The following is a 10967-nucleotide window of genomic DNA, read 5'->3' on the forward strand; positions in this document are numbered from 1 at the left end:
TTGTAGCATATATCGTACTCATCTGGGCCACACACTGTAAAAAATTAGCTTTCTCAGCCTGACAGCTGTGAATTAAGGAGTGATGTGGAGAGAGAATATTTCTGGATAGAGCCAATAGAAAGCAGTGCCCGTGTTCATCCTGATACTGAACAGATGCTATGCTCCTTTTGCGCTGCCCAGAACGTTGGAAAAAACCAAGACTGATTCTCTTTGCAGACTAAGAGGATTGCTGCGGGTTAACTTTAACAACGTGCAGCCTGATAGCTGAACATTTCCTAGCACTGCTATCATTGAGCAAAAGGTACCGCTTTTTCCATTAAGCCCAGGAGAGTGTAGTAACAGGTTAATGCCACAAGATGGCGCTTCAAACCAGCCGTACCCCACAAATGCACGCACTGGTTTTGGTTTTTGTTTGGTTTGTGGTTGGTTTTGTTTGGGTTGTTTTTTTTTTAAATAGGGGCAGCAGTTTCATAGCATATTTAAAATTTATTCCAAAAAATACATAGTATCCAATTAATTAAGGCCATTGTGATGAAGGATTTACGGAATGAAATTGTAAGAATGTATTTTCCTGAATACATTCACAGTAATACACCAAGGCGGTAATATAAAGATAAAGCGATTTAAAAGCATTTGCGGTGAACAATGGATGGGCCAGCTTCATCATATTCCTGTTTGCTGATCCACATCTGTTGGAAAGTAGACAGGGAGGCAAGGATAGAGCCTCCAATCCAGACGGAGTACTTACGTTCAGGAGGAGCAATGATCTGTTTAAGAAATAAAAGCATTAAATACAACTGTCCACTGTGATTAAAATATACTTGTTATACAGAAATAAAGTAGTGATATTTTATATTAACGAAAGCACTGCATCTTTGTGCTAGTGTCATCCCTGGCATTGCACTCAGCCGTTGCTGCAAGCAGTCAAATTAAAAAGCTGTTATTTAAGTCTCAGCCTAAACGCCCAATTTCTCTGCCTGAGTCAGTCTGCCCAGTAAGAGTAGTGCAGTTGTGTATTCGTGACTGTATACGAGAGAAGGGGAGAGAACTGCTCTGGAAACTGATAATGATAACTCAGGAGGGCTTGAAAAAAAACCACAAGTGACCTATGGAGCATTCCCATTGATATAGCTGATAAAATGTTTGCAAAGCAAGGAATGGAAGATTTTAAAGCAGCAGAAGGAGAACTGGCTTGTTGGAAGCTCCTTCTTTTCTGAACTTGTAGGCCAAGGACAAAACCAGCATTTTTCTCTCTCCCATCTCCATCAGCCAAAAAGGGCTGAAGAAGCTTACATATAGGCCCAGAGGAAAGTGTGTGCTGCTGGGGCCATGCTATTCTCCTTTGGCCATGTTAGGGCAGTTAGCAGGTACCACTATGAACAAGGAAAGGAGAGGAGAGTCATTCTCCTTCTAGCAACAACTTTACCAGGTGGTGATTATTTGCTAGAAGGTACAGACATGATTACAAATGTGTACAAACCACTTACTTCGTAAAGTGTTGCTATGTTTCACTAGATTCTTGAGGACTTTGTACATGCCAACTCAAACAGTCTACAAATAATTGCACCATACCTTGATCTTCATAGTGCTGGGAGCCAGAGCAGTTATTTCTTTCTGCATCCTGTCTGCAATACCCGGGTACATTGTAGTGCCTCCAGACAGCACGTTGTTGGCATAAAGGTCTTTTCTGATGTCTATGTCGCACTTCATGATGCTGTTGTAAGTGGTTTCATGAATGCCAGCAGACTCCATGCCTGGGGAAGTTACAGAGAAAACACTAAGGAAGCAACTCCGTACATAGAGACTTAAACTTGTTAGCACAGAACTGACAACGTGCCCTTCAGTGTCTCTTTGGAAGACATCAGTCTTTAGAGCTGCAGAAATCTAGAAAGTCATTCTGTAGCTGCCTAAATTATCTGTTTAGGAGTTCCTCGGTGTACAGCCCTCCTCTCCCCCTTATGCACACAACTCCTCCTTAAGAAGAAAGCTGGGGGTGTGGAATAGTAAAGTTTCCAGTAGGCTTTTGCAGGCAATCTCGAAGGTCCTAAGAATTCCTTATATGGTCTTGGAACCATCTGTTTTCTTTTTTCTTTTTTTTTCTTTTCTTTTTTTTTTTTTATATTGAGCCAGCTCAGTCAAAATATGTCCTGATACCTCTCAGTATGCAACTACTTCATCTACTTTCTTAGATTCAATTCTGCCCATTGGCAGAACTGACGCTGGGTTCCTGTGTGATTGTGTTGCGAGTCTGCCTTGGTGGCTGTTGATTGCCATGCACTGTGTTGGCTTTGCTCTGCAAATGTGATAAACCATGGATTCAGGATTTGGAGCAGTCTTTTTGGAAAATAAAGGTAATGCTTTTCCCCCTCACACTACCTCCCTGCAAGCACATTCAAACTACAATCCTCACACTACTGAGAAAAGTGGCTTTGCAGCCACGCTTGTCATAGTGGCTAACTGTACAACAGACAAAATGGTGTGGGCCTAATGCCAGAGGCCAGGAATAAACATTCAGGGTTTATTTTCGGAAAGAATTTAGCCTTATTGTTTAGCATGAAGTTCCTTCCAGCAGATTAACAGTGCTGTGCTAAAAGATTCTTATACAATGGGTGCTAGGGCATAATTGTGTGTATGTCCCAGTAAGTTTGCAATGAGATGCAATCAAAAGAAAACAGGGGGTTCATATTTATGTGCCATTTACCAAAGCAGAACAATCACTCAACCTACCAATGAAAGATGGCTGGAAGAGGGTCTCAGGGCAGCGGAAGCGTTCATTTCCAATGGTGATCACCTGGCCATCAGGAAGCTCATAGCTTTTTTCCAGAGAGGAGGAAGAGGCAGCAGTAGCCATCTCGTTTTCGAAGTCCAGGGCCACGTAACACAGCTTCTCCTTGATGTCGCGGACAATTTCACGCTCAGCTGTCAAGAGGATTCAGTCTTTAGAACGGCACTCAGAAAGTACCCAAACGTGTTGACAGGTTTTTCCTCTTTCATTCTCCAACACCCTCCCCTCCGTTTTTTTAAACAAATCCTCTGCTAGTCTTGCAGGGACCTTCCTGTTGGATCCCTTCTTGTGTCTGTTCAATTGCAGAACCTTTATTAGGCCTTCTAAGGCTGCTAGAAATATTGCATATTAAAGAACCATCCTCTTCAGCCAGCAGGATGTCCTTACCAGTGGTCACAAAGGAGTAGCCACGTTCTGTCAGGATTTTCATGAGGTAGTCTGTCAGGTCACGGCCAGCCAGGTCCAGACGCATGATGGCATGTGGCAAGGCATAGCCTTCATAAATTGGCACATTGTGGGTGACGCCGTCCCCAGAGTCAAGCACAATCCCTTTGAGAAGATAACACATGATTTGTTCCCACCTGCACATCAGCACACAAAACTATTCCAAATGTCTATGCCATGTTCCCCAGAGGCTTACCTGTGGTACGTCCAGAAGCATAGAGGGACAGAACGGCTTGAATAGCTACATACATGGCTGGCACATTGAAAGTCTCAAACATAATCTGAAATGCAATTAAAGTAATTGTCTTAACACTCAGGCTTTTAGCTTAGTTGAAATAATATACTGAAAGACGGGGTGAAGACAAGATTTTTGTATTTCTTGACGGTTGGTAACAAGTAAGGAAGATATAAAACCTAGACCCAAAAATATTTCTCCTGCAAGACATGTCCCTGTAGCTGACTAACTGAAATGATGAAGTTCAGATCCTGTTGAGTTCACAAGATTGGAATTATTCCATAGCTTCAGTGTGAGCCTACCTGGGTCATTTTCTCTCGGTTGGCTTTGGGATTTAGTGGTGCTTCAGTCAGCAGTGTCGGATGTTCTTCAGGTGCAACACGGAGCTCATTGTAGAAAGAATGATGCCAGATCTGAGGACAACGGAAGAAGCCAAAGGAACGTTGTTCTTATTGCCTTCATAGAGATTACCAAAGTAATTGTAGAAAGACATGCACTATCCTCAGGTTTTACTGCCAGTAATATATGACTTTGTTTAAGGACACAAGTTAATGAAAACAAACATGTTATTCTTACAGCAGAAGAGAGAAAGCAGGACAGACTTGGTTCCAGCAATGCTATTTCAATAGTGATTGAAAGTTAAACAGTTCCAGAACAGCTCTAGAACATACGTAGACCTATGCAGCAGAGCTCAATAGATAATGGATCTCTTGAAGACAGTTTCATCTTTTGGTTTGTAGAGGCCAGCATGAGAATTCATAAAAATAAATTACATCAAAAGTTTTGTTGAGGATGAAAATCACCTTGTGTTTATCACTTCCTTGTGTCACATTCCTACTAGCTATAGAAACCTGAGGCCAAGTGGACTGCAGTGAGGAAGGCAATACACCAATGAGACTTTCTAAAGGCCAAAAAGGATTTTCTAAGTTTGTTTTCAAGCTGGTGGTAATTAGAGACTGGTTGATAGATTAGGCACCTGACAGGTTTTGCTGTCTCTCCAAGTAAAACATACAATGCTATGAGACTCAGTAAGTCCTCCGTGGCTCCACTCACTTGGAGTGTGTTGCGATGTCTCAGCTGTTCCAAGTAGCTCTGTTGCCAGAGCACAACATTAAATAGAAATACCATCTTAGAAATTATATCAACCATACAGACTGTGACTGTAAACATGGTCCTGGAAGCCTTTCATCCGAGTATTGGCTCTGAAATGGATGCATTGCACTGCAATACTGCTAATCTCTCAAGCATTCAAAAGTATGTGTGCAAACAGTGCCCTTCACATTGAGATTACACACAGTCTTTGCAGAAACAGACACCTTTCGAGATTCCATTTCTTTACCAGCCAATTGATAATATTCCTTTTCTTTCCTTTTTTTTCCTTACTTCTTTCTTCCCCCTGTTTTGCTAATGCAAAAATATATAGATGACACTTGAGTAAAAGAACTCCCAATAACTATTTTGATGTGCTCCTAGTAATACCTCAGCTTTAGATGCAAGTGAACAACCTTTGTTAACAACCTTCCTGTCAAACCATACTCAATAGCATAACACTTTCATTTAAAATCTAGTGGATATTCTATAAACATTTGGTTCAAGTATTTCTGTTTACCAGTGATACACATCAAGTGCTCAAAGCTGAAATACCTTCTCCATGTCATCCCAGTTTGTAATGATGCCATGTTCTATGGGGTATTTCAAGGTCAGGATTCCTCTTTTGCTTTGAGCCTCGTCACCTACGTAGCTGTCTTTTTGACCCATGCCAACCATCACACCCTGTAAAATAACACAGATGGAGTTAGCAACTCAGGGAGAGGCATCACAAAGCAGATAAAACACTAGCTGTGAAACAAATCCAGTTGCCAGTGATACTAGTTAGAAAATATTTTACTAATACTAATGAATGGAGAATTACTCACTGCTTTTCATTTTTCAAAATCAAATGTTTAGTTCAATTAAACCTCTGGAATTCATGTTCCCACTATAGTTTAAGCAAACAGCAAAAGTACAACTCGTCAAGATAAAGTGGAAAAATAAAATTACTTTAATGGTCATTATTATTTAGGGATTAACTGTCTGCTAAACTATAAAACAGTGGAGTAAAAGCCAAAAGTGATGCTGTGCCACATAAGGCTCAAGATGAAGCAAAATACACTATACATTTCCCAAAGCTTAAATTTCTAAATGTTTAAATCTTTCTGAACACGGCACTATTGCCATTAGAGAAGACCATTTAAATCTACTGGCACAGACTTCTTTTTAGGCATTTTCGTAGAAGTGGTCCATGGACCAGAAACTGAAAACTACTCTGCATGTACAGTAATCTCTGTGTTAAAGTTAGCAATACTGGAAAAAAATTAGTACATAGTAGGATGTTTTGAGTGCATAATACTCTCATCAAAACTGAGTCATTACACATGCCAAACCTTGGCATCTCCAGCTGCCCCGTCCTAGAAACAAGCAAGCTGGATTTGCAATTTATGGTGGGATGATCCTTCATTCAGGGCACTAATGCTGTCTGTGATATGTGACTGGGATAGAAATGTTCTAGAAACCTGCTGTATTTGTTTCCACTGTGACTGTATGGCTTGCTTGTAAGTAATTAATACACTTCACACTATCTACAGAAGCTAGCACTTTAATTTTTTTTAAATTATGTTAATGTCTACAGGCCTCAATTAGGCACACATTTCTTCTGCCTTGAAGAGCTTAAAATGTATTTGCTGGGTATATAAAGTGCTGCATCTTACAACCAGCTTACCTCTTCCCATTTCATCACGTCCTTAGATGGCATAGAAGCAATTAGGTGGATCTACTAATTAGGAGGATTAGTTTGTTCTGGCCTAGCCAATCTGCTCTAATTCATGCTAATGATGATCTGGCTCAGAAACTCTCTATATTTAACATCTCAGATAATATATGTATTTTGCAAACTATTAAAATCAACTGGACAAGACGTAAACCTTGAAGCTAAAGAAACTCAATCCTAAACAGGTGCCCATTTGTGATAAAGCTAAATGAATAAAGTCAGGAAGGTTTATAGGAAGCTGACTGAAAACTCCTCCATCCTCCTTTAGTTTTCCACACATCACCTATCATCACCTTTTAGGGCAGTCAAAATTTCCAGATACTTCTCTGTTGGGCTTTTGTGGGTTTTTGTGGGGTTATTTTAAACTAGCTTTACTCACCAAGTTTTCTGAGTAATACCAAATTAAGGAACAGGGACAAGAGGGCATATAAAAGAGCTACAAATTTTAGAAGGACTCCTCTCACCAGGCAAGAGACCTGCTTGGACTGAGGTGAGTGCACTGCTGGACTCATTTTGCCTGTAAATGCAGATCACCCAGGGCTGGGCTAGTCCCAAACACATGAAAAGGTGGCTCTGGGGTGGAGGAATGGGAACAGGGCAGCAAAGCCTTCTACAAGCTCAGTATGGAATAACCAAAGCAGTTCATCACCTGGTGCCTCGGACGACCCACAATGGAAGGGAAAACTGCTCTTGGAGCATCGTCCCCAGCAAAGCCGGCTTTACAGAGCCCTGACCCGTTGTCGCAGACAAGGGCAGTGCTGTCCTCTTCCTCACACATCTTCTACGTCAACGTCCTCAGGCCCTCCAGACAGAAAACAGCCCTATGAAAACAACAGGAAATAAATTAATTCATGTATAAATAAATTTCTAAATAAAACCATACTCGGGTAGCAGACCCACCCTTGAAGACAGACACGGCCGTATGAAAGCAACCAGCATCAGCAAAGATGCACAGCACTGGTTTGGCAACCGCGAGGCCTGAGGGGCCATATGAGGGAACGGGCTTCCTTTTGAAAGCATGAGAGGTCCCATCCACATCTGCCAGAGGGCTGTGCGCACCAGACATCATCCAGGGGATTCCAGAGGAGACTTCGAGTCCTGCAGCACGGGCAGACAGACCAGGGTGCAGCAAATGCTTATCTAAATTTGGTCACAGAGATTCATAGCTGGGGGGAGAGTGGGTGGGTGTGAGATAAAAGAGAACACTGGACTGACAGCTGCAAAAACAACCGTCTCTTTGCATCAGATTTCGTACAACTTCCCCCGCTTTTCTCTGTATTCCAAGGTTTTGTATTAACATCAATTACAGAAGCAAGCACTGAATACCAGGACTCAAGAAGAAATATTTGCTTGCAATTTATAGTGTGGTGGGGAATCACTTAGCTAGCTCTGAGCCTGGGCTTCCACACAGAGTTCAACAAACTGCAGTGTGTTAACAGCTAAAGGAGACAGCTGGCAACCATGGACCAGCTGGCTCTGCAAGCAGTCTCCCAAACCTTCTGCCACAGGAATACTGGAATCACGGGATAAAATGGGAGTGGGGTCAGTGAGAGCCACAGCTGAAGAGCAAAGGAGCCTACAGTCTGTTTAGCCTCTGCATTGGATGGAAAAAGCACAGGCAGTTCCTCCAGTCCTTCACGTGAGATCCTCTGTCTCTTCCCCAGTCAGGCAGCCACAAGACAGAGCTGCAGTCCCGCTTCTGCGAGCTGCTTGGACACAGCTGCCAGGAGAAGGCAAGGATAGGGAAATCCTAACTTGATGTGCTCCAAATATTTTATCATTATTATTGGGAAAGAAAAGTAGGCTGCGATTTTTGTATTTATTAAGCTCCTGGGAAAACAGGCTCTTTATATTCAAACATTTACTGAATGGAGTACAATTGTTATCTAACATGAATGAACAGACTGGTTTGGACAAACCATTTCCTAATTAGGAAATAGGCTTTTCAACCATCTGTTTTTGGAACAGAGTTCGAGGTCAGGGGGTTTGCTCAAACCCATGCAGTTAATGCAATGCCAAAAATCACTTGGGGGAGGGGGAAGAAGGGGGCAGGAAAGGCTACATTTCTGAGCTCAGCGGACTCTAAATTAAAACCATATTTAGTAATAAAGCAAAAAAAGTTGAAAAATCAAAGCTGAATTATTTCAGACAGCTTGCTCTGCTGCCAGCCAGCGAGTTACAGCTCAGGAGTGCCCTGGCATGCAGTAGTAATATCTTACAGCAGTAAATGCCCCTCAGCACTGTGGAAGAACGGAAATACTTCTTCCAAGTAATTAATACAGTATTTAACCCCTTTCTTCTACCTGCTTTATATCTAAAGATAGCCAATCACCTTACCGATCTCCACAACAAGCTACTAAGAGAACTCCAGCCCCACAAGAAATATTGTGTGTAACCTGTTCCTTCATTAAATGTTTGGCATTTTACAGAACAGTGTTTCCATATACACAGAGACAAGGACCAATATACATGCATCCTCATTGCATCCTATTAGACACTGCTATTTTGCATACTTGCAGCTCTCCTTACAGTCACATTCCTCAAAACACTCACGTCATGCTACACTGAGTTAACAGAACTGAAGCAAACCTGATGAGAAACTCTACTACACAGCGAGCAAATTCACCCCTTCAGGAACTCCGTTCTGCACAAAGCTAACACTGCAGGGTCACATGGGTTCATTTATACATCAATACAGCTATAATTCCAGCCACGGCAGGCCGTGTCGTTACGCTATTGCTGGAGTGCTGGTGGAATCACCAAAACCATCAGGCAGAACTTTCATTTCATTTTATAGCACCTCTGAAAGGGAAGACAACTCAGTATAGATAGTACAAGCATTCTATCAATTCGATTCTAAGAAGTAAGTTTGCTTAAGCAAACTACAGCACAGCAGTACATCCTCCTGAACAGCTTCCATTTGCCATGATTTAACTGAAGTCCTCCAGCAATCTGTAAATCATGCTATTGGTTCAGTGCCACTTACCCTGACAGCGCTTGGCTGGGGATAGCTGCTCTGGGGTGGTGCACTCTGTATCTGAAAGCTCTGAGGTTATATAGCCCCTTCAGCTCTTCTCCTCCCACTGGTCTCCCAAACAAGGAGCAGAGACAGGCAGAGACAGAGCTGAAGTCTCTAACAGAACCATATAGGGACCTTATTACAAAAACCTCTAATCTGGGTGGCCACAGGCCCTGGGTCTCTTCCACTGCATTCCAGCATAGAGCTCATGAAACAGGAGGAGACTTTCAGCTGTGTCAGGCAAACACTTTAAAACTTCAGGAGAGCTGCTAAAACACAGAGAGCTGGAGTGTGCCCACTACAGACACCCTCTGGCAGGAGAGGCGTGTGTTCAAATGAGAGAGGTCCATGCCTTCATTGCAACATCCAAGAGGCAGAGATATAAACTGGGAGTGCAGTTGTTTATAATAGGGAAGGCAGTTTTAAAGAAACACTTTGCTTTCGGAAAGATTTTCACAAAAACAATGGAAATATTACTAACGAGCTGAACACCTGCTGAATTTTGCTGCTAAGTCTCTTTAAAAGCTTGGCATTTTGCTTGTGTGCTAAATATTGCCCATAGGCTTAAGGGTAGTCAAAAAAGTACCTACTGTTGTGTAGGGTTCACAGTGAAGTCTATGAAGGTTATGTAAATGTTCTGTTAAAATATTGTTGTGATTCCTCTGGACTGGGATGGGTTAAAACCCATTCTCTTTCTCTGTCAGCTTATTTTTCAAAACCCTGAGACCTGTGGGCCAACTTTGCCCTTGTTGCTACTCCACTGATGGCCACAAGTCTGGACTGTCATAAACTCATCTCAGATTGCTCCTAATAAAGTTGTTAAATTTTATAACCCCCCATCTAGCTTTTCCATTTAACGTATTTTTAGCGAATACAGCAAGGGTTCTCACTGGACAAGTTATTTTCAGCACAGGACTGGAATTTTACAGCTGTAGCCAGCTGTTCGCTGGACAGGCTGATTCTAGCAAAGCAGACCTTTCATAGCCAACAATATTTCGTCATTAAGTTCATGCTAAAGACCAGAAATCAGCATCTTCAATACTAAACCATTACAATTTCAAAACTGCTCTACGCACACAAGCCAAGACGTGAGAGTCCAAGTGAGGTCCTTGCTTTGTGAGTCCTGTTACAATGGGGAGGAGCATCACATGCTTGCTTACAGAGTGTTTGCTGCCTAATTGAGTAGTCTTAATGCAAGAAAATCTCCCATATCACCACAGTGGGAGCTTTTTCTGATCTAGAGATTATAAGGATTAGGCCAGAAGTAGAGATAGTAGATAGGCAGAACTATGGATTGAAAACCAAAAGGAATTTAACTTTTAAGGAAAGGAACTTTTAAGGAATGCAACTTCCTTTGAGGGTCAGAAACAGGAGCTAACAAGTGTTGGAACATGAGCCATGCAAAAGCTATTTATTATTTCATTTCCATCATTGAGGCAAGAGATAAGAGATTTTTTTTTTTTAAAGAAAGGGGAGAGGGGGAGGGAGAGGGAGAGGGAGAGGGAGAGGGGAGATGAGACCCACCAAGGTAAGCAACTTACAATTGAGGCTATGAACAGATCCTTCTTTGGATCTGACAACTGACACTCAAAGAACAGCCAAAACCAAATATTTTGTTTTCAAACAACACTCAAAACCAGAGCTGAGAAAAATTACATACCTCACATAGAACATATGG

General features: G+C 42.0%; 1 protein-coding gene across 2 annotated transcripts; it reads right to left on the bottom strand.

The window, feature by feature from the left end:
- Positions 1-466: 466 nt before the first annotated feature.
- Positions 467-9297, bottom strand: ACTA2 (actin, alpha 2, smooth muscle, aorta). Of its 2 annotated transcripts, XM_010179028.1 has the most exons (9): positions 9257-9297; positions 6920-7091; positions 5109-5237; positions 3767-3877; positions 3426-3510; positions 3173-3334; positions 2728-2919; positions 1573-1754; positions 467-767 (listed from the first exon to the last, which is right to left on the bottom strand). In XM_010179028.1, exons 2-9 carry the CDS (start codon positions 7046-7048, stop codon positions 624-626), a joined length of 1134 nt encoding a protein of 377 aa, XP_010177330.1. In that variant the 5' UTR covers positions 7049-7091; positions 9257-9297; the 3' UTR covers positions 467-623. The 2 variants fall into 2 exon arrangements, with proteins under 2 accessions (XP_010177330.1, XP_010177331.1); XM_010179029.1 differs by lacking the exons at positions 5109-5237; positions 9257-9297 and having other exon boundaries at positions 6920-7048.
- Between the last annotated feature and the right edge of the window lie 1670 nt (positions 9298-10967).

This window comes from Mesitornis unicolor, unplaced genomic scaffold (genome assembly GCF_000695765.1).
Source record: "Mesitornis unicolor isolate BGI_N332 unplaced genomic scaffold, ASM69576v1 scaffold9362, whole genome shotgun sequence".
Classification (NCBI taxonomy): Eukaryota; Metazoa; Chordata; class Aves; order Mesitornithiformes; family Mesitornithidae; genus Mesitornis; species Mesitornis unicolor.